Source organism: Glandiceps talaboti, chromosome 18, assembly GCF_964340395.1.
Source record: "Glandiceps talaboti chromosome 18, keGlaTala1.1, whole genome shotgun sequence".
NCBI lineage: Eukaryota > Metazoa > Hemichordata > Enteropneusta > Spengelidae > Glandiceps > Glandiceps talaboti.
Window position 1 is genome coordinate 9,402,626 of NC_135566.1, and position 24,875 is coordinate 9,427,500.

Below are 24,875 nucleotides of genomic sequence, written 5' to 3' on the forward strand. Positions count from 1 at the left end.
TTCTACCACGATAATGAAATTAGAAAAAAAAACTAAATATTGATTGATTTAGCAGGACTGATATACTTTACCATTCATCTGACATCAATTACATAATCCGAATAACGATATAATTAGAACGAAACTAATGTATTGGTTTGAAGCTTCCAAATGGAATACCAATGCACTATATCAATAACTTTATACTTATGATTTATTCAGATTCATTTCACTCACCACTCACATCCTCTGCAAACATGACACCTTCGGAATTGTGAGTTCTATTTCATACAATTGCTTTTTTTCAAATACTTGAAGACAGTGAGTCATTTTTGTTGATTGACTATTCTAGACTGTAATTGTTAGGAACAAAAATTAGGAAAGCATTTCCAGTAAGTACTTACTCGCGGAGGTCAGCACCCCTTTTATTCCTGTTCGCAAGTAGTATTTTTGGTGAACTTGTTGTACACGTGTAAATCAAACACCGTCTTGTAATCCGCCAGTCTAAATTAGGTCATCTCTGTATAACCTGGTGTTGGATTCTAAATAATTGCGAACCAGTTTTTAATTTATTCGCAGTAATTTAACATGTGTTATAGGAGCATCCGGAGTTTCTGAGAGAAAGTCACTTCGATATACAAACTTTTTACTCAAATGAAGGAAACCTGTTCATTGTTTGTATGTTGCACTATCCAATCGTTTTGTATTCGTCCGTGTCATTTCTTTGGATTTCGTAGAAAGAAACGCATAGCACTGAAGCTTTCTCTGTCATATTCCGAGGAATTTCGGGTTTAAAGCTGCCCGTTTGATAAATTTAATTTGAATCCGTGAATGATAACTTTGAAAAAAAATGAAATGGATGAAAAACGAACAAGGTAAAACATTGCGCAAACTGTAAACACGTGCTGCAGCTTTCGGCGATTTGGTTTGACCGTTTATTCGGTTTCAGATATTTCAAAATCCAAGTTTGAGCAAAGAACGACATCCTCACATTACAGTGTAATTAGTCCAACTCCGTTTAGAAATAGGCAGTGTGTGATTTCACGCACGCACGCACGCACACACACACACACACACACACACACACACACACACACACACACATACACACACACTTACATACATACATACATACATACATACATACATACATACATACATACATACATACATACATAAAGGGATTGGTCGATTACTCAGTATCGATTTACGATTAAAAGAATTTGGTAAGGGGAGATGATAACAACCATACTTTAGAATCCCACAGAGTAGATGAAATTTGTTTACTGTTACAGTATTGAAGTACTTCGTTGTCTGACATGACCCATTACATTTAACTGTTAGCAATAGTCATGATCGTAAAATCCATATATCTGTTCACCTAATATACTCACTTCGTAGAAATCAATTAACTTGGGGTATCAAGGAAGTAATAATTCATAGATCCAGGCTTTAAAGTTGTAATAGATGTCTAGTGATAGACGTGTAACTACGAACCACATAGTCGATAAAACACATTATGCCATGCACGAGCCAAGTTGAACAAAACACATGGACTGTATACTCTGTTCGTTCTACGTCACCACAACTCGCGTCTATGTTACGACAACGTGTGTCTACATCACTGGTTCTGCTGTTTTCGAAATATCAGTCAAAACGTTCAAAATTACCATTACTTTCCCCAATTTTTCTTTGTCACTCGTATTCTCCTTTGGCTGAACAAAGAAAAAATTGGGGAATAACGTCTTAGAATACAAAATTAGCGTCTAAGTGACATGAATTCAATGGAATAAGTTCAGACTTGCGGAATAACAAAACGAAAATATAGCGACTGATATATGAGCCCTAGACCACCTTCTTTTACCCACTACATCGTCGTACCATGTTTTTCATTTCCGGTTTTCTGTAGCATGCCCAATCTATCTTCATCATTTACTGATCAACTTGTGTTCTTTCAAGACTCTAACTCCAAAAAGGATCTGACACGTCCAGAGCAAATTAGATAGGTTAACACTTACATAAACCCAGTTTTAATATAATAAGTAAATTTGATCAATTTCTAATTTCATTTGAAACGATAAGACTGTTTGAAATGTCATCAGTCTTGTGGAAAAGCTGGATGTAGCTATGTCTAGATTACAGTAAGACTTCTGTGGGTTGAAAATGAACATACACACACATGGGTTCTATTTCCTCGTCGTTCTATGTCTACGTCATTGTTCTGCGGTACTCAAAACAGTACCAAGATTTTCAGATGTTTCAAAGAGTCTGCTTAAGGAGATATAATCATATTTTCTCAAATATGTTCTTGATTTAACCAGAAAATGCTTAAAGTTACCCCCTTTATTCCTGTTCCTGTTCGCAAATATTATATTATAGTTGGTTAAAGTTACTCGTATTTTCCATGATGGCTAAACAAAGGGAAATATCAGAAAATAATTACCTTTAATTCATGAGATATCTTTTGTATAGTTGATGATGACATCATAGTCGATGCCATCACAGAATTGAGATACATATATTCCTGAATGCCAAGTATGGTATGAGATTTTGAGCTATTTCATGGCAAGACCTGTGCTGCATTGTTTTGTAATCTCCGGTGTTTTGTGTTTTGCTTCCAGGATGAGCGGAATCAAATTATGACAACAAGTGTATGGGTAAAACAGGTATGTCAAAATCTCCCAGTTATGAATTTTAAGTTTGATTTCCGACATTTTCCGAATCATCAGTCCTTCACACCAGACGTAAATGCAATATGCTTTGTTATATCATATCGTTTTCATATAGCCATCAGTGATCTGCTTAGATCGTATGGCGTGGTATGGACTGTTGACCCATAGTGACCTCAATTTGCATACAGAGGGCAATATCCGTTTTCTATGTTTCTAGGGCACTATTACAAGAGCAGGGGGATTTATACCAATGCATTACTTTGACTCTGGAGAGAGTACTTGCCAGAGATTGTGGTTTGTTATAAAACACTTATTGCCAGGTCTTATTCGACCACTAGTAGGCTTGTGCTGTTATGTAGCAACTATTTCCCACGGCTTTCAGCCTAAGAAGGCAGTTGCTGCAAAACAACCCTTGGGGTAATAGACATCTACTAGTGCCCTCATAGCCAGGCAATACGTGTTTAATAACTTAATGTCAAGCAATCTAAATACAACAAACATAGGGTTCTTTGTTTTTAAATAGCATGTATGGTTTTAGTTGAGATGTGATTTATTAGGTGTTATTGATCGAGCAAGGTGTTATTTATACGTGTGTATGTACCACTGCGGGAGCACTAGTCGTTCCTCACACTGGAACGGCTAGTGCCACCACCCGCGATATTTCACGTCGCTGAACATTTCCAACAAACAAATCACACAGAATTCCTCAAATGCTGTATACATGAATATTGAGCTGGTAATGCATAGAGTTATCAGAATGCTAAGGTCAGTCTGAGGATTTGGTGACATGACACTCTTCTACAGATGTTGCGTATTTAAAAGACAAATGTCGGCGTGCGTGATGCAAATAAGTATGCAAACATATTATAATGAGGTAAAATCACGGCGTTCTAAATCCAAGATGGCCGCTGAAATGCTCGAGCTATCACCGGTGACTTGTCATCTGTGAATCATCATTTCTTTGCGTCATGAATATCATTTTGGTTGAGACTCACAGTGAAGGAACAGACTCCCCAGAACACAGAATATATAGGAATAGTTTTGCCACCTGCCAAAGTTTACTAAGGCCACAAAAAAAAGAATTGTTTCTGGTCAGGACACTTTGTCTAAACTGATGCGACGACGAGATTTATTTTATTATTATTCCCAACAAACCTGTCATTAAATCTTCTATTTATTGCATGCAGTTACTATTCTTTTGATGTACTACTTTAGAGCAAATGTGTATGTGGTGTAGGGGGTAGATATCATTTGTTTGTTCATGATAGGCTCTGCAGTTGTTTTCACTGAAGTAGGGAGGGTATTTTGTGTCGTCGTCGCCCCCCCCCCCCCCTTCCCACCCAGACTTCATGGGCTGGACAAACACGAAAGAAAGAACGACCGAATCGAAGCGATGCAATCGCTGACCAGAAACAATTCTTTCTTCTTCTTTTTTTGGCCCAAGATATCTACATTTATTCCTGTCATAAGTATAGTAACAATGTCGGAATCCAATTCCGTGAATTGTTAATTTCTTTATTTTTGACCTGTAGAGATGGCATGATTATCAATTAGAGTGGGACCCAGCTGACTTCGAAGGTTTAACGATCATCCATATACCGATCAACATGTTATGGTGGCCTGATATATTGCTTTACAACAAGTGAGTATACTCGTCGTTGATGGCGCTAATTAGTCCCTTACTAAGCCGATCCCAAAGTGGATAACACGGGCCAATTTCATCCAGACTTGGCACAAAGATTGATGAACTAATGGAGGTCATGTTTGTAATTAAAATCCGTTGTTTGTTGTAAACTGAAGAATTATAAACGTAATAGTTCGCTGGTTTCACGATATATTTACACAACGCACTCTTTAAGTTATTGATTGATTGATTGATCGATTGATTGATTGATTGATTGATTGATTGATTGATTGATTGATTGATTGAAATTATGTTGTATCTCCATTGCAGCGCTGATGGACCTTATAATGTAGAGTTTATGACAAATGCATTGGTATCTAACGACGGCACAGTGGATTGGGTACCTCCAGCAATTTACAAGAGTTCGTGTAAAATCAACATCGCGTTCTTTCCTTTTGACGAACAAACATGCATCATGAAATTTGGAGCTTGGACTCATGACGGTTATACAGTCGATTTAATGAAAATGGACGAAAACGTTGGCCAGGAAGACTACTGGGAGAATGGCGAATGGGATATAGTGGAATCCCCAGTAGAACGACATACTGTCAAGTACCCCTGTTGTGCCGAGATTTATGTTGACATTACGTTTAGTTTTGTCCTTCACAGAAAAGCGTTGTTTTACGTCGTGACTTTAGTGATTCCTTGTTTGTTGATTTCTTTCCTCACCATGCTAGTATTCTACTTACCATCCGATGCCTGTGAGAAGATCACGCTCTCAATTTCAATCTTACTGGCCTTAATTGTGTTCCTGTTGCTGATCAGTGAAATCATCCCACCAACATCAACAAGCCTTCCGTTGATTGGCCGTTACATGTTGTTCACTATGTCACTTGTGACTGTGTCAATCATTGCCACTGTCATCGTCATAAACGTGCATTTCCGTAATTCTAAAACGCACATCATGCCGAAGTGGGTTCGACTCGTCTTCATAGACACACTTCCAAAGTTTCTGCACATGGAAAGACCACAGAAACAATCTTTTCTCATGCAGACACGGATGAGACAAAGAGCCGCGAGACAGCACCACCAGGAAGAGGGTCATTCAAATGGTTACTATGATAAGAGGTTTATGAAATCGGCGGCTAAGTATATGGTGAACACCATCACGCCATCATTATTGGAGGAAATAGAAGGTAGAGAGCAACCAAATAAAAGCCACACAGAATGTGATAACGATCTGCCGCATGAGTATAGAGAGGCATTGGATAGTCTTCAGTTCATCACAAATCATCTCAAGGCAGAAGACGAAGAGGATGCTGTAAGTAAACTTGTTTTTTCTTTTCAAATCAACACTCAGAACTAAGTGTAGATGATAACTGAATAAAGTCCTAAGTATCGATATTAAAATAACTAACCACTCCTGCAAAGAAATGTGTCTGGTATTAGTATTAATTAATCTGTTGATACAATCATTGCTGGTGTGTTACCGCCGGAACGTGAATAGAGTTGGCTAAGAGAGTATTGCTGATGGAAGTATGATCAACTGTCTGTCTGGCTGGCTGGCTGGCTGGCTGGCTGTCAGGCTGTCTGTCTGTCTGTCTGTCTGGCTGGCTGGCTGACTGGATGGATGGATGGATGGATGGATGGATGGATGGATGGGAGGGTGGGTGGGTGGTTAGGTAGAGTTTACAGAGAACAGTGTGAATGGTTAGACCCATCCATACAAAGAAACAGAGTGATAACATCAATGACGTATGCATGCACACTGGATGTTTAAATGTTTGGACGAATGGATTGCTAGGTAGATCGTTGTGGTTTCATTAAAAGACGATTGCTTTTGAATGAAATACCGAGTGGATTAGTGCATGGAGATTTTGGTATACATAACGTTTAGTTCCATGTGTAATTAGAGTTTTCTACAAGTATGTGTCATCCAGATCATGCAATCTTCAAAAGCCAATAAAGTGTCGACTATCATGTCCAACTGATCGTACACTCTTGCACTCCTTAATTACCTTGAATTCATGCCAAACGCACACAGTTATGTTTCGACGCCATTGGCAGTAATTTTTTCGCACTTATACCATTTCGCCACTAACTCTAATAATCGCATCTTATTTGTATATTTACAGTCGAGTGAAGATTGGAAGTACGTTGCCTTGGTGATCGATCGTGTCCTCCTGTGGATATTCTTGATAGTATGTGTTGTTGGAACAGGCGCAATTCTCCTGAATTCTCCCGTTATTTGGGAACAGAAGGGTGTTCATAACACACCGAAACTTTCAAAACCAGTTTTAATTGACAAAGTAACTTACGACAAATACAGTGGGTAAAAACATTTCCCACTACGCAATACTGAATTTCTATTTTTGTACCCTCAACAAAAAACAGAATTTATGCAATAATGTGAAACGATGTTGACACTGGGAAAGCGAGCTCAGATTTCGACCAATCTTCCTTGTGTAGTTAATTACAAGGGTGTGGCTTTATTAATTTAGGAACTGAATCATGAGTAAAACCAAGCGTTCTCGCAAATTAAGTAATCGCCAGCTAATGGTTAGGGTGATGTATCCAGTCAAGTTACTTATATGAAAAGATGGCTGAGGTTGCCCAGGCATTGCTTAATCCATAAACAAGCGAACCACCACATATGAATGTGTTAATCTTGCTCGACCAAGCAAATTTTAAGTGATGCAGAAATACTTAGAAGACTAAACTACTGTTAAATATTCACGCTTAGTGTACATTCTGAAATGTTGACTAGCGTTAGTCCAACTACAAACTTGATGCAACAGCTGAGTGATGGAGGAAAGCATGCAGATTTGATACAGAGGCTTGTCTTGTTCTCTACGATTCTGATCTTTATTTCCTTTCAAAGATCTTATGTGGTCTCCTGCCGGGTAAGAGACAACAAGTCGATCATTACTTCTTGTTCTATTAGTGGTAATAATGCTTGAAACGTTGGTACACTTGGTACTGGTTAAGTTAAAGTTACTGAATTGGACCGTTCTATTTCATCCGTTCAGAACTCTCCATTTACCCGTTGTATTACACAAGGGACGTACATCAATCCAAAAGCCACCAATGTTTAGTGTTCCTGTAAACAGCACATGGCTTTCGCGCCAAAAATTAGTAATACCTTCACTTAGAAGTAATAGTGTATAAAGACGGCCTAGAAAACATGTGCGTATGATATGGTTAGGGGGAACGTATAAAAAGTACTCAAGTACGGGGCTAATCACTCTTAAAAGAAGGGGCCTAACTAAGTACGGGGTCAACCACTCTTAAAAGAAGGGGTCTTACCAAGTATGGGGTCAACCACTCTTAAAGTTTGGGACCTCACCATCACCCTCAGTTATCAGTCCTTGATAGTACTGACAAACTGTACCTTTGTTCTACTTTCCCAAAGACAACATCACCTCTAACATGCTGGGGTCAGGATGTACCATGGTTCGATATCTAAAGATGTCAGTTTAGCCATGACCATTGTTTGAACAAAAGCACTTTGAGCATTCTGATCACGATTTGAAATTGAAAACTGGTTGTTGATAATAGGAAAACTTATTTGAATGAATGATAGTTGACTAATACTATTTTTTCCATGGCTTCCACAACATTGCTTTTTGAAATTGTAGATAAACCAAGACTTGTGCATTTTAGCACACAATTCACCTTCTGAGTACAACTATGTCATGTGACCACGTACCCAGTTCTATTATTTTATTGACATTGACTTTTTGTATTATTCTTTTCCTAAACCGGTTGAATCTGACATGGGACCAATACAAAAAAAATGAACGACTGCCATTTGGATGATTTTTTCCAACCTCGAGAATTCATTGCCTTAGTGAAAGGGCATGCCATCACAACAAATATGTATATGCAATACAAAAACTGTCGATCACCGGTCATTTTAATACAAACTAAACAAGAATTTTTAAATATTTATATTTATATTGCGTAATAATTGTGATAAATCTCTCTTTCATTCATGAATAGTCACATTTCGATTGCAAATACAGACTGGACAGTCAACGTGACGTAAGAATGAAGTTGACGACACTCTGCATTTCGACTAACAATCTGGACAGGATTATCCTCGTTCAGCAAAAAAAATATGAAAACATTTCTATCCGGATCGGAGTACTTATTATGTTTTTTCCCGGTTACATGATAATGAATTTTTTAACAAGGCGATACCTGAAATAAGAAATTAATGACAGGCTCATTTTCACTTTTTCAAAATTTCTGCCACATGCGTAGGCAAAGAATTATATTATATTATAGGCAGGACAGTCGTTCTCGGTAAGTCTAGTTGTGACAAACTGAATAATTTCCAAAATCCTCATTGACGGGATAACGACTAGTTCGCACAAAATGTCGTCAACGCCTCAAATGGCGGGGAAACTTCCAAAAGCGATTACTTCACATTTAGTGTAAGCTTACACACGGAAAGAACTCATTCTCATTTCAGTAATAATACATTGTTAACTTCCATCCAAAATTATTTGAATTTTCATATTTATTTATTTACAACATTTCAGAAATTGTCAGTAATTGTCTGAAAAATATGCAAATATTACACTTCCGGTATTAACAGCAACAATAATACTTACTACACACAAGCAATAAGGAATAGTAAAGATTTGTTCACATTGAGGCAAATATTTCCTGTTTTGTATTTACCATTAAGGCTTTAAAAACGATTTGTAACCATATACTTTCTATGATTGTATTCTATCTCCACTTAATGACCTGCGAGTTGAGAGAAAATTGGACATCGCATTTTGACTTATCTGTTCTGCATGTATACAGGTGTGTAATTTCAGAATATATACATGTATGTTGCTGTGATCATAGAACTTGAACAGAGATATACACACATATTTGTATTCAGAGATGTGTGTATAAGTAATAGTACATGGTCTGTAATTTTTGAACTTCAGAACTGTATCACATCCATGTAACAGGTCTGTTGGTACAGGTATGTATACCGCGGGTGTGTAATTATTTTTAAAATCTCAAAACGAGTAAAAGTAATGTTTTGAATGCGTGTCAATCATATAACATTATGATAAACTCAGATTCGTGAAACACCTCGCCACGCATCCATGTTTACCGTCATGTACACACAGGTACTCTCAAATATTGAAAAGACAGACCCTTGACATGCCTGTTTATACATCAGTGTATCAGCAGTGTACCGACACCAATGTATCTAGCAATGTATCCACACCTCTGTTGACAGGCCTGTAACTACATCTATGTTACAACCCTGTACCATTTTTGCTGACACAGACCTGTACCACACACAGGAATGTGACGGGCTCGGCACAGGATCTGTTACACGGATGAAATTTTATGATGGCTACAATATCCGCTCAGGTGGCTATTTCTGTTTTGCGACTCGGTTGATTTTGATCGTAAATTTCCAAAAAGCGACTTGTGTGTTGAATTCAATTGAATGGCATAATTTAAAAAAAAATGATTATCAAAAATATTCTTGCGATTACGCATAAAATGTTTGATAAATGATGTCAATGTCCAATTTTCCCTTCCTTTTATTCTTCCGTCACAAGTTTTTTGACTTTTTGAAGAAATTTTACGTGTGCTAACCGATATTCATGTTCAAATACTTATAATTTGTGTACATTTTTGTCTTTTGAATTTACTAAAGCAACGGTTTATTAATGTAAAGTTTTATTGTGCTATTTTTTGAATAAATGTTACATATTATAAGAACATTCATTCTGTGCCATCTGTGTGTTCATTCACACCCTATATGTCCCACCATTAGCTAAGCAAGTTGCAAAGAGAGATTGATGGACAGGAGGGTGGTCTAGGGGATAATCAAGGTCAAGAAGAACACTCTACTGTGACGGAATTCAACCATTAAGACGTGTGAGGTCACTGTGGATGTGATCAGAAAATGTCAGTTTTGGAGTCAATACACCATAGTGTAGCAATGACTTACTAGTTCTTATCAATGGCATCTGTCTCTGAAGACAACAATGTTGTAGTGGCTACTCCCTTTATAATAGCTCGATTAATTGTTGCCTTCCATAAGGAAGTGCACTGTTATGCCTCTGTCTGTCTGTGGACACGATCTCTCAAAAACCGCTGCATCAATGGAACTTGCTACATATCGTCCTTATGGTAACATCAAGAACTGCTTAGATTTTGATAAATATCCTATGAATAATAAATAATATATTTGCATAATTAACGAATTTCAGTAATCAGACTATATCTCCAGAGTGCAAGCTTCATATTCTATGTAATCTGGTACATACATTTGTGATACCAAAGCTCATATGCCCTGAATATATTTTTGATTAGCTTTTATCAATGTATGTCGAAGCGTGGCAGACATCAGTCTTCACAAGATATCTTCTCCTGTAGCACTTTTATACTTGAATCTCAAATGGGATGCAATTTCACCTCCAGTGTAAGATAAAGGGATTATTTATAATTAATGTAAGAACAAAACCGTTTCATAAACTTGAAATAAATCGATACTAAATATCCGTGGAAGTAACATTCATAAATTGGGTAATTTATTTTCACAAAACTGGCACTATCCTAGCTGAAATTCGTCTACACATTCAATAATTTAGGATGCACTAAAAAAAACAGGAGGGTGAGACAACGAATTCTCAGCATGACCACTAGAGGGCAGGTCAAAATGGCAATACGGTGATATACATGAACTCGAAAAATCGGTCTTTAAAGTTTTAGTTAAAAGTTACATACATGATAATTAAATGCAAAAATCAATATTTTTAATTATCAATTATCAATCTATACTAGTCAACTTTTTCTTTCGGTTATAATAATTAAAATTACAAATCTTTTTACTCTTTTGTTATCAACTTTAAAAGATGGTGCACTTTTAAGAACAGTGACCTCAATCCATGAGATTGGTTAACATATGAAAATCATAGCCTTTCGTGTTCAAGGAGGAAAGAGGTTGGGTAATCCTATTAATGGCAATGTAACATTACATTTAAACTTCCCAAGACGTGATCTGAATTCAACCACTGATAAAGATCATGACAACTCTATAGATGACTGGTATCAGCTTAACTAATAGTCTTACGGTCTTGTTGACCTACTTAGCAATGTCAAAGCAGAAGTACATCTACCTTAATTGACTAAACCTATACGACACGTGTAAAACGAGTAAATATAGTGTGTATGCATATGTATGTATGTACGTATGTATGTATGTAGGTAGGTAGGTATGTAGGTATGTATGTAGGTAGGTAGGTAGGTAGGTAGGTAGGTAGGTATTGTGTATGTATGTGTATGTATGTATGTATGTATGTATGTATGTATGTATGTATGTATGGGTGTATGCATGTATGTATGTATGTATGTATGTATGCATGCATGCATGCATGTATGTATGTATGTATGTATGTATGTATGTATGTATGTATGTATGTATGTATGTATGCATGTCTGTATGTATGTATGTATGTATGTATGCATGTATGTATGTTCGACTTAGAGTACGTACGTTGCTCATATCTCTCACTCACACTCACTGTCTCTCTCTTGTCTCTTCGCGTATCTCTCTCTCTCTATGTCTGCCTGCCTTTCTGTCTGTCTGTCTGCCTGTCTGTCTGTCTGACAGACAGACAGACAGACAGACAGACAGACAGACAGACAGACAGACAGACAGACAGCAACTTGCCAAGAAGGCTTCGTCTGTTTCAGTGATATCGACCCCCTTGCGGTCACTACGATACCCTACTGCCTCCTCGACACAACATACATTTGTAAATTTATAACCACTGACAAAAGATGTTTAGCTGTTCTGATGTGTCCTCCCTCTGGTGGCGAAGGATATCTGCCCTACCTTCCTCCCACTGGGTTTCAACTTGCCCGCCAGTCCACTGCCCACCTAATATTGTCAATGATTTACCCACTCCCCACTAGGATAACTTGTGCTTTCCACTATACCAACAATTCATTTTGGCATACACAATATGCATTGCCCTACAGACATCATCATGTTTCCCCTCCCACTGTATCAAAATCAGGACTTTCTTGTCGCAATTCTTTCTTGTTTGCTCCCCTCCGATATCCTGCTACCGATCGAAAAATTCGTAAGAACAGTTTTTTGCACCTTGGTGTTCCCCTCGTTTGCAAAGCGAAATGCAAAGTTTTCAAATCTGATGTTAATTTTCCAGGTTTGATTTCTAATTACTCCCTTAAGGTCACTTTTGCAGGTTAAGCCAGATTTGACTTTTCAGACAGCGAGCAGTATTGAGAGGGAAAATACAAGACTTAGTCTAGTCTGACGATGACTGAATGATGGAAAACAGCGCCACCTATACTGAGAATTCAAAGGTTCAGCTAAAACTTTGCTTTACTCAGTAATCGAGAAATGTGTCGATTTGACAAAATTCTGAATAAAAGTTAAATACCAACTTTGAAATGATATGGATGATTATGAAATGTAGCAAACTTGTATTTATCTGAAAACGATAATTCAAATTTTAAGACTAAGAGACAGTCGTGTGCCTTGTGTGTTACTATAGTAACACAATGTATGAGTTGTCTAAAAGACCTAAATGATGATCAGCAATAACGTAACACATGTACAACTCATGCTTGACCATGTTACCTCTTAGAACAAATCAATGTGAATCTCATCCACATATTTATATATATCATTTTTTTAACTATTTTCTATCGGCATTGGAAAGGGATTTCGATGTTTTTTTTCTCCGTTTATTTATTGCCTTAAGGGCACCTGTATCATCATCAACTTACATTTGATTTGGGATGAAAACATAGCACATCGGTAACTTAATTGACCTTGAAATCTTGTAAATACACGCTACTGCACTTGATATGTGTTCAGCAATTTTAAGATTTCCTGCAAGGGTCTATGGGAAAATCCCTGGTGACGTGGTGGTCTAAAGTACAATCATTATATCGCAACGTAGTAAACTAGTGTAAAAGACAAACACCACTAAATATTGACTGTAACCTCATCAAATACCTTCAAAACTAAGTCATGGCTTCCTTGAATGAAAGTTACGCTGCGCCTCTTTAATTTGCAAACTACCTGTCACAAAGATGTTGTGATTTGGTACATGAATTTGAGGAAAGGCGCTTTGGATTCTAAAATAACTTTAATTGTGTTTATCATCAGTAACAAGATCTTGACATTCTTGTAACCCCACACCATAGACATAAATATAGACTTACCACTTGACCTTTATTCATGTTTCCTGACATTTGACCCCTGAAGAGACAGGTCAAACTAGCAGTGTTTGTTATCAACCATCTTTCAAAAAAAAGGACGTTGGATTACTTTACAAGCGTATACGTATGATGCGCATATTCTTTAATGCAGCGACGTATTCTAAGCGCTGCTGTGCACTTCTTATTTCCCCTAGTGTAGAAATAGAACAGTATACGGCGTTCATTTAACAACTTTTACTCCTGGAGAGCATACAACCCCTGCAGCCAGTGAGGCACAAATGATTCAAGTTGTCATATATCCTACCAGGTCCCCATTTATCAGCTATATACAGCTCGTTTGACCAGGGTTCGGTGTTTGTTCATATCTTCAGCTTGCCCAATCAAGCTGCCATTCAGAAACGAATGGCAGCTGCCAGACTCGAACCAACAACTTTTACATATTTCAAGCCGACCACTCTCAAATCATTCGATGATCATGTTGTGTCTTCTAGCCAAAACGTAAGAATCGAAAATAATAGTCGATAAACAATCGGAGCATATAATACAACCATGTAATAAAATAAACCTCATCAGGTATAATTTACATTAGGATTTATAAGATATACAGTCAATTAACCGTGAGCCATTAACAAGAAAATTACATCGGATCAAAAGAATGCAATTTGTCAGAGCTTTAATCCCAAATTTATGGTGGAATTTGTGAGGCTGATGTTAAATTAAATGAGGGTGACTGCCGTGCAATGGAACATTCCATGCACTCTATGTTTTAACATTACATCATGCCTTTACACCTTCACTTTTAGCTTACGTAGCCATACATTAAAAGTGATTCTGACGCTGATGAACGACGCCAATGATTATCATGACTATCAGCAGTGACTCCTGTCTCCCTCAACAGCACTTTTATTTTTATCATGTACACAGCTAGCCGAAGGCAAAAGACAGAAGCCAGCGAGTTTTGGGTTAATAGTGTTCAATGTCAAGCAAAAGGAACGCGGGTATGGCTTTCCATTACTTTGTGCCACTATTGCGACTCTGGTCATTCTATCTAAACTGTAGTCATCATAGAGACACAGAGAGACGCACACATGTGCACGCACACAGACACGCACGCATATACGACAGACATATATAGATAGATAGATAGATAGATAGATAGATAGATAGATAGATAGATAGATAGATAGATAGATAGATAGATAGATAGATAGATAGATAGATAGATAGATAGACAGACAGACAGACAGACAGACAGACAGACAGACAGACAGACAGACAGACAGACAGACAGACAGACAGACAGATAGACAGATAGATAGATAGATAGATAGATAGATAGATAGATAGATAGATAGATAGATAAGATAGATAGATAGATTGATAATATATATTAGTTGAGTATTTGCATCATGCTATTGTTATTATGATCCTCATTGCTAATTAGTAAACCAATTCACAAGTTGGTGATCCTTAGGCCAGGAACCTGTGAATTCATTGAATCCGTAGGGTGAAAGGCCAAGGGTTAGTGAGTTGGCTTCTCACCTGATCAGAAATAGAAAGGTACACACCAGGACCAGCTAACAAGGACGGCACACGAAATGTACAAGTTGACGCGTTAGATCAACTGGCTAGAGCACTCTGGCCAGTATTCAGGACCGCTCGGACGTGGGTTTGACTCCTATGCGTGTCACTTTCCTTTCCTCGGTTCCATTTATATACATTATTATGAGAGAGAGAGAGAGAGAGAGAGAGAGAGAGAGAGAGAGAGAGAGAGAGAGAGAGAGAGAGAGAGAGAGAGAGAGAGAGAGAGAGAGAGAATGATTAAACTAATGGTTGAATTAATTATTCAAACCTGTTTTGATGAAATTCCAGAATTTTGCAACGTTTATCTATCGTAACAATTTCAAATTCATATTTTGACGACTATATTATACACCAATAATGACAATTATTATACAATGACCACATTTCTTGACAAATATGCATATACATACACAGTCAGCCTTTATTGTCTACGACGAAGGGATAGATTCATCCCAGAGCTGATTGCCCTGATATCTCGACTGTATCTAACACAGTCTGTAGGTTTAAGAATGATTGCCATTGGTGGGTTAAGAAGCAATATCACGTGACTACAAATTGTTGTTGCTCTCACAACTAGATTATCAGAGTATGACGAAGATGACCACTAACTCACCGTTGTCGAAGAATATTGAGTGTTGGTTAAACTTACTTGATGTTCAGATCAAACAGAAAAACCGTTACGCTACCATCTATGAAGTAATGTTACTTGTGTACACCGTGGATCTATGTCGATAGCCTGACTTCTTCCACACAGAGATAGATTTACTAAAAAGGCTCAATCTAATTGCATTCGTGTATTCATCCACTCAATAAGGGCTAGCAAAGTGTTATATTAGCCGCGAAGACTCCTTTCTGTGTGCATCGCTCTCTTTTTAGTTCCGTTGTTGCTGTCACTGTGGAAGTCGTCCAAACGTGATAACCGTTCGTGTTTTGTCACCTGTCGCCAATCCAGAAAAGAGCCGGGAATATTCCAACTGTAATTTCCCATCGTCGTTGATCGGTTGCACCATCACTTATAATATACGGGTGTCACCGTTGACTTTGTTAGCCAATAATGAGGACTGTGTTACTGGACATACTTGTGGTCTTGCTGTGTCTCGGGATACTTTCTCACCGCAAAGGTAATGTACCGAAATATTTCACACATTGCAGTCATTTATATATAGACTTTAGGAGATGGTAAACTTTGAGCACGATGTTGTGTTTTGCCAATATATACTTGTTCGGTGTTATAATCAAAGACACCAGCTGACATTAACACACAAATTGCGTCGTCACAATTGCGGTTAAAATGAGCAGAAAATTGATCTCGCTTGGATAGATTGAATAATTATCCATATTAGTAAATCCGGTGGGAGATTAGTTAACATGTAACGTTGACAACGCGGGTCTGTGCTCTGTCTGATTCGAATGACGTGAAAGCTCTCCTTCAAAAGCATCGGAGTTAATCTTGAAAAAAATTACATCATTATTCTGCAAATGTGTACTCTTAGTCCGATAATTGACACACAATTGTAAAGATACTAGTATTATTGCATGCGGTTGCTTAGTCAATGAACTGAATCACAGTGTAAATCCATAGTTTTTCATGTATCGAGTGACGTATGATACATACAACCTAAAACAAAACGTGCCGCCAGAAGTTGAACGTTTTGAAAAATTTAATTGAAAGATTTTAGCCAATAAAAACAACACAATTTAACAAGCTGAGAGATTTCATCTGCAAACTGTCAGTCTTGGTCACGCTACAAATTTATTGCTTTCATTATTTACTATTCAAATCCGTACATTTTCCATTTTCCCGCTAATTTTACTTGGACAATATTCTAGTGTCAGCATTATTTTTTTTAAGTAGCTTTTTGCTCAGTCCAGGTCTTTAAGATGTACCGTATGAGATTTGTGATATAGAAATTATCTATAAGTAAGATATATTTGTTCAGACTGATTGTAATGATCTTGAAAATATATAAACTTTGAAAAATAAAATGAAATTAGGTTTATTATTTATGTAAAAACAACTGTACTGTGTTTTCTCTGAAAAAATAAAAATATTTGAAAGAGTATATAAAGAAAATTTATGTTTGTAACTCAATAATTGCGATAAAACTTTGTAATGTTTTCTTGGGGTTTGTAAACAAACCTGGTAAAAACAAGTAATCACTACGTCACGTCCAGTCTGCGCATGCGTTTGTCGCTCCCCATATATTGAAACACCAGCTTGCATGAGTAGTTTGATTATATATCTTTACTTGTGGTTACAATGTTATTACTTGTGTTTAGCCAGTATGTTTACAATTTCTTGTACTTCTTACAATAACAAACTATTTACAAACAGTTCAATATTTTGCAATTATTGAGTTACAAACAAGGATTTGGTCTGTGCTGTTTCACATTGTTTTAACGAGTAGAAAACACGGTACAGTTATTTTATGAATTAAAAATCCACTCGAAAAATTAAGTATTCCTCAGCTATATGGCCACTTCAAAAAATATACATGTCTAATTAACCGAAGCTCAGTCCACCTCAAAAGAACTAAAGAAAATGTCTACCGTTGAACGAAACTACATCACTTTATGCTTCGTAATATAACAGCAATAGTGGGCTGAGAATCGATATTACTGGTGAAATTCTTTATTTTGTCAGGTTATTTTACTTTTAGTTCACTAATACGACCATGAAATGGTGATATATGGGTGAATCGATTCATAACGTACTAAAGGAGCCCTATTTCTCATCATTTGAAAATATCCATTTTTACAATGCATTTCATTATACACATCATCAATGACTCTACTGCGATAATTGCAACTGTGAACGTAATGGCAAAGTTGTTTCTTGAATAAATCTGTGTACGGTGCTTACACTTCCACAGCCAAGTCGTTAATTGGATGCAAATTTACTATGGCAACGCCGTTGATTCTCAAATCCGCGGGCCGTGCAAATTATAGCATGTGATATCTGTTATTGATCTCGGTAACCGCTTACAGGGAAGTAATTATAAGGAAATGAACTTGAACAGAGAATAACACAAATCCGATGAATTACATGCTGCTTGTATAGTTCTTTATCAAGTTCTCGCAAAAAAAGGAAATTAAGATGATTGTGTTTAGCAATTGCGGCTGAAACCTGAGTGCGAAAAATTAAATGATGAATTTAAAAGAGAAAAGTGTACCCTTGGTGTTGCGTTGCATGAAAGGTCTAAGGAGTAAGTGTAAGGTTTTTTTGTACTTATATTCTGTACAAATCAATACTTATGAGAAACCCTGTTAGATATTTGGAAGCGATAATTTTTCATTTGCATAGGTCATGAAAGTTCACAGTCGATTTATATACCAGTCAGAAATAATAGTGCTTGATTCCTGGAAAATCGCCTGTATACAAGTTTGTACTTGTTAAGCTCTGCCATCCAAGCTAAGCCGGTAGTTTTAAAGGTTAATCTAGATATAAGGAGTTGAAACACAGAATATACGTGTATGAGAAAAATTGTACGATGAGGACATGAGAATTCTGTTTTAGTGGAGAATTGTTGTAGTGATATTACACGCCTAAGAGAGTGTTCTCTAATCTTTTGTCTGGAGAGATTCGGATGTTGAAATGAGAGTGATTGCTCCTGTGAGTTGAATTGATGTACTGATTGTGAGTTCACCAAGGGTCAAAGTTTGCACTGACTGACATTTTTGTCAACATTATCAGAATTCTAGTCATTTACTAGAGCCTTCTTCCTCTTCTATTATACATTGAAATTTATTTATTGAAACGAAACGTTAGCATTCATTTGTTTTGTAAATGACTAAGGAAAACTGACTACCCCAACTAGAGTTTTATTACTGTATAATGTTTATAGCTGGTTGCAATAATTAAACTGAAACACGGTTCAATAAAATCTACATTTTGACAATGTGCCTTTTCTCGACATACATACATACATACATACATACATACATACATACATACATACATACACACACACACACAGACACACACACACACATACATACATACATACATACATACATACATACATACATACATACATACATACACACATACATACATGCATACACACACATACATACATACATACAGACAGACAGACATACATACATACATACATACATACATACATACATACATACATACATACATACACACATACACACACACACATATATATATACATACATACATACATACATACATACATACATACATACATACACACACACACATACATACATACACACACACACACATACATACATACATACATACATACATACATACATACATACATACATACATACATACATACATACATACATACATAAACGCGTTTAGATAAGCCTTCTTTCCTCAGTCATCACGCGCAATTGAAGCACTTTTACGCTTTCCTAGCAAGACAAAAATAAACTATAAGAATGACAAAGAACATGTATATGCCACGTTCTTTGAAATTCTCTAAAGAGTAATCCTCTCCCAGTCACCCACCTAACACTAGTTTGACCTTTAACCTTTTGTGTCACAGCTTATACAAGTTGACACATAATTATCAACCTAGTGTCGTCACCTAATTTCGTCTAATCTCATCTGTTTCAAACATCTAACTACATTATGACTGTAGTTCAAATCTTAGAGTAAAGCAACATACATTTTGATGTGTTATTCGTCTTTGCTGTCAGTAAAAAGTTGAAATAGCTTCAAACTGCGTATCATTGGAATATATATCACTGTACTCCAAACACGATATCTCACGGTATCTCTGTTTTAGGTTGCTGCGGTGAATTTTATTTTGGGGTAGAGATATTTACAGTTTGTCAGCAAGACGTAAGCGCCAAGTGGTCTGGAAAGTTCTATTTCCGAAAACAAGCATGTTAAAGAGACACTTTCTTTCTGTGCGCATGTGCCACTGCTTGACTACTGTCTGTTCGCATATACAAGGCTTTCTCTATCATAATGAAAAGAGGTGGGTCAGAAACACCTGAACAGTGTTACAATATATTATTTCGTTTTTTCAATTTGGTTTCCCGACAGTGTTTTCTCTATATTTTCGCGGAAGATTCTGTTTCGTGCACGTGTCGATCGAAATTACACTTTATATGCGTATACGCTTTTCTGAAGTATGTCAACCATTTTAGTAAATCTAACATTTTATGCACGCGTATCTGACAAACATTCCCACTTTTGTAAATGAATACTAAAAACGACTTAAATATTTGACTAGATTCGCAACTGAACAGGCTTTTTCGAATGATTGGACAACCCCACCCCAAAAAAAAAATTAAAAAAATTAAAAATAAAAAAGTTAAAAAAAAAGAAGGGTTGGAAGCCGTTGACGTTTTGTTATTACTAACACGAGTCTCCAAAACAAGCCTGTCTAGAAAAGATAAACTATTAACATTGATTACAGACACTCCGTACATCGACGGAGATTCAAGTGATTTGTACATTCATACGAACAAGGTTTTCTTCTTGTAACAGAATCAGTAAAAGCGTATAGGTACTTACGCTAATCGAAGTGAATGACCGAATATCTGACATTGCCTAACAAGTCACAATCACGTCCTACACACAAAAAAAAATTGCATCGTGACGTCTGAAAGACCTCGCTATATGTTTCACATCCTATATATATTGTGATTTCATGCACCTAGTAATTTCAACCCAACAACGTTTCATGTGATTATTTCACGTTTCTAAATAATAACCCCGTGTTTTACAATAAGTGGATAGAAACGCTTCTCGAGTGAATTACTCATTTTGGAAATCCAATTTAGGAACCGTACAATAAAAGAGAGAGAGACGAATACCAACGAACTTCACTATAATATACTACTTGATAAATTGGTGAGCTTAAACAACCAAATCAAGGCACTTTATCAGTTTTAACATCTTTAACCTACGGCATATAGAATTAAATGCTATCTTTGACAATATTTTACCAGCGTGTGTAATCGCTCGCAACAATTTACTGGCGTCTGTAAGTATTAATAACGTTTAACAATGGAAGCCATGCAGTTAAAACAGAAAGCTAATGAAAAACAACTGAAACAGAACGCCATCTTTCTCGACAGAAACCGTACCAATATTGTTAAATTTCATCTTTTGGCGCGAAAAAAAGATTACCGACATTGATATATTATCTTTAGCGAACTTTAGAGCATTCTGTTTCACGTTATCTGCTTGCTCTTGGACCAGATTTTGTAATCACCGACAATATTTTCCAGTGCTCATAATCGCCACTGACATGTTACAACCGCTCTCAATCACCAGCTACGTGCACGGACACTCATAACTCCTGCATATAAAAAATTGAACCACTAAACTGCACATCCAATTCATTTTTGGTTTGATTTTTGGATAGATTTCCGAGCGAGAGAGGAAAAAAACTAATTTACCGTAGCTATTAATTCGCGATGATTCGAGTATCAGCAAAAACATGCACGTGTTTAGCGCTTACGAAATATCAGGTCAAAAGTGTATCAAATCAGGTGTCAATCATCCAATGGTGCTAAAGTAGATCTTTTTAGTTCACTACTACTTTAGCAGGACAGTTCATCTTGTTTGCAAGGACACTTCAAGTTAATGAACTGATGATTAGAACGATGAATATCCAATTGCAAACGTATGTACAGGTATATTTGCATCTGATATAGCTAATGACTGAACATTTTGGTAAACAACGTCGACGTCTGTACAATCGATCTCCCTTTTCCCAACACACATACATACTCTCCCTCCCTCCCTACCCCCTCCCTCCCTCCCTCCCCCCTCTCTCTCTCTCTCTCTCTCTCTCTCTCTCTCTCTCTCTCTCTCTCTCTCTCTCTCTCTCTCTCTCTCTCTCTCTCTCTCTCTCTCTCTCTCTCTCTCTCTCTCTCTCTCTCTCTCTCTCTCTCTCTCTCTCTCTCTCTCTCTCTCTCTCTCTCTCCATTTGTCTTATCTCCCAGTACATTGTACTTTATTAGTAACCATGTCTTACTGCCCTATTTATACACTGCAATACATTCAAATGGTTGCGTTACTCTTCGAAATATGATAGGCAATAAAATACAACAGTATATACTTAAGAAGTGCATTTTAGACACCCAATTAAACCGAGCACTCTGTGAAACCACTCTAAATTCGATACATTGAATAATAGACCTCCTCTTGTAACAACAATTCAAATATATTACGATAGGCAATGTCCTTAGAATACTTAAATAGCTGGTATAATTAAGTAGACCAAGTGTTGTTTCAAGGTTACCAACAGCGATATGCAAACGTTTCAAATTCCCCTTCGATTGTGCACCCGTAATTGCATGCCCCCAAAACAATATATTAAGTTATTTCTGTGTTTCTCATGATCTGACTGACTGACCGTATGTTTCTTTAATCTCACGAAATAATAGAGAAAAAATCGACGCCCTCTACGGCAGGAATAGAACAAAATCCCATCCACACTCAGTCTTAGATCTGTTGGTAAGATAGGCGTGTATCTAGGCGAAACTTGTCGTTCATTGCTAAGCTGGAATTCCGGACCTTCGATACTGATTTATAGTTTTCTTCTGAAGATCTTGTTAAAAGTGCGATTATGCATTGAAAATATCCCCAACATATACACCGACCGCCCCCAGCCTGTTTAAGTCGATACGATGACTGAGAAACAGAGAATTAACTAACTAAGGCCACCCTTGTTCATCGTCGTAAAACCACTAGCCCTCTTTACGGTAACATTAGGTTTTCAATAGGCCATTGCAGACTGCAAACAGGAAATTGAGAATACAGCGCCCTCGCTCAAAATGGGGGTATCATCACCTCATAATACTGTTTCTTAAGAGCTTTGTCCCTTGGTATTCTGTAGAATTGTAAATTAGACGTATTGTTCAGATATCGAGGAAAGCAGCAGTACTCTATGATTAACCAAGTAACCTATACCATGTATACCCCCAAGGTACACACAGACAGGAAGTAGAGCGCCACCATGGCAAATTTTGGAAAGGCCTATTGATTGTATCATGGAAAATATGCCCTAGTTTTCGAGATTGCATCTTGTTCTGGTCTGGTCACTTTACAACCATTTTCCGTATATAATATGCCAATGGCAAAATGAGTTTAGACCAGCACAACCATCGTTTATAGTTTATATTAAATCCCTTTAAAGAAACTCGGGTGAATAATGTTTTTTTTTAAATATAGAATCGTGAGATGTAAAAAAAAAAAAAAAAAAAAAAAAAGTATCGATATTTTTTGTTTGAATTAAACACACCAAAGCTATCTCCCTAGTGATGTTTTAATGGATTCAATGCTTAGAAATCCCATCACTGAATCTACCTCAGTGGACATTTTTTGACATGCTATTTCGATTCAAGTATCGTATATCAGGAAACTTCATCTGTTAGCACTTTAGGCAGTGAAATCTCAGTTCTCAGTGACGTCTCATCCCAATTATTCCTCATCCAGCAATTAAAGTCCACAAAATCTCCTCGCAATTAAGACTGTTAATAACCGTTACTGTTTGTTTCCCAACTTAAAATCAATCCCCCGGATGTTAAAATGATTTGTTTGTTTTGCATCACTTTTCTCATTACAACTCTTGTGTTTTTGTCTTCACTATCGATTTTTGTTCGTGCAATGCAAACAACGAACTCCTTTCATAAAAAAACAGAAGCCTTGAAGCGTGGTAAGCCCCGAACAGCGAAACCGCATTAGATTCATCCAGTCTCTCTGTAAACATTTTAATCTCAGAAGATGTAGATCTGAGTTGGTTGTGTAATTTACCTAACCAAGATGATGTAGTTAAATCAATCATGGTTCCCGTGGATGCCTACTGTTCAAATGCAGCAGCATTGCTATTAAGAAGCATCGATCAATTTTGCTGAATCTATTTGCGGTGTTCTTCAGACACATGAGACGAAACCGTTGTATTTTTAGGAGTGTCGGCGTATTATAAGTTAGAGCCATCGATAAATAAATACTTTTCTAGCTCTCATTATCTCTGTCGACGCCACAGCGGGTGTTGGGGGAGCTTATGTTTTAATCCTTGTCTGGCTGACTGACTGTCTGTATGTATGTATGTATGTATGTATGTATGTATGTATGTATGTATGTATGTATGTATGTATGTATGTATGTATGTATGTATGTATGTCTGTATGTCTGTACTGTACAGCAACAGGTTGAAATATCGTGATTTTATAGGGGTGGCTATTTTTTGGGTGCTGACCCAGAAATCAATTTGGTTGGATTTATTGTGTCATATTACATGTATGTGTACTCATATACAGATACGTTTACCAAAAGGTGATTCATTACTGTTCAGTGTGTATCCAATATTACGAGTAAGCAGTTATATATCTAAGGACACAGTTTTAAAATGTTCCAGCAGCAGCTAATTGATGTCCGAGAGTGCATGCGTTGTGTTATAACACACTTATTGCCTGGCCTTATTTGGGCACTAGTAGAAGTCATATTACCCCTCATGCTGTTATTTAATAACTATTTTGCCGGCATTCAGCCTCCAGAAACAGTCGCTAATACCATTCTTCTATATTGCCCGCAACTAGTGTAGAGTTAACTACTACGTACATTTTAACCAAATAAAAAAAAATTGTTTGGTTCCCGTTATCCGACCCACCTAGTTTTTCACGCCGACCCTAAACTTTTTTATATACATGTATATTCGAGAAAACAATAAGAAAATCGCGAAAATTGTGAAGTCTCGCAAGAAGTATTGGATGCGGAAAATGGCATCAACTGAAAAAGACAGTTCTTTCAATCTGTAATGGTTGTACATCTGATGAGAATAAGCCAA

The 24,875-nt window shown here is 37.0% G+C and overlaps 2 protein-coding genes across 2 annotated transcripts in view; both read left to right on the plus strand.

The window, feature by feature from the left end:
• The window catches only part of LOC144448837 (neuronal acetylcholine receptor subunit beta-2-like), a 46,734-nt gene extending 36,780 nt beyond the window's left edge, over positions 1-9,954 (plus strand). Inside the window, exons 3-6 of the mRNA XM_078139145.1 lie at positions 2,601-2,645; positions 4,184-4,293; positions 4,606-5,596; positions 6,411-9,954. Of these exons, the coding sequence (XP_077995271.1) occupies positions 2,601-2,645; positions 4,184-4,293; positions 4,606-5,596; positions 6,411-6,611 (1,347 nt within the window). The 3' untranslated portion in view covers positions 6,612-9,954. The remainder of the gene's footprint in view (positions 1-2,600; positions 2,646-4,183; positions 4,294-4,605; positions 5,597-6,410) is intronic.
• An 11,131-nt stretch (positions 9,955-21,085) lies between these two features.
• LOC144449373 (neuronal acetylcholine receptor subunit beta-4-like) overlaps positions 21,086-24,875 on the plus strand; it is an 11,177-nt gene continuing 7,387 nt past the window's right edge. Inside the window, exon 1 of the mRNA XM_078139901.1 lies at positions 21,086-21,161. Within this exon, the coding sequence (XP_077996027.1) occupies positions 21,086-21,161 (76 nt within the window). The remainder of the gene's footprint in view (positions 21,162-24,875) is intronic.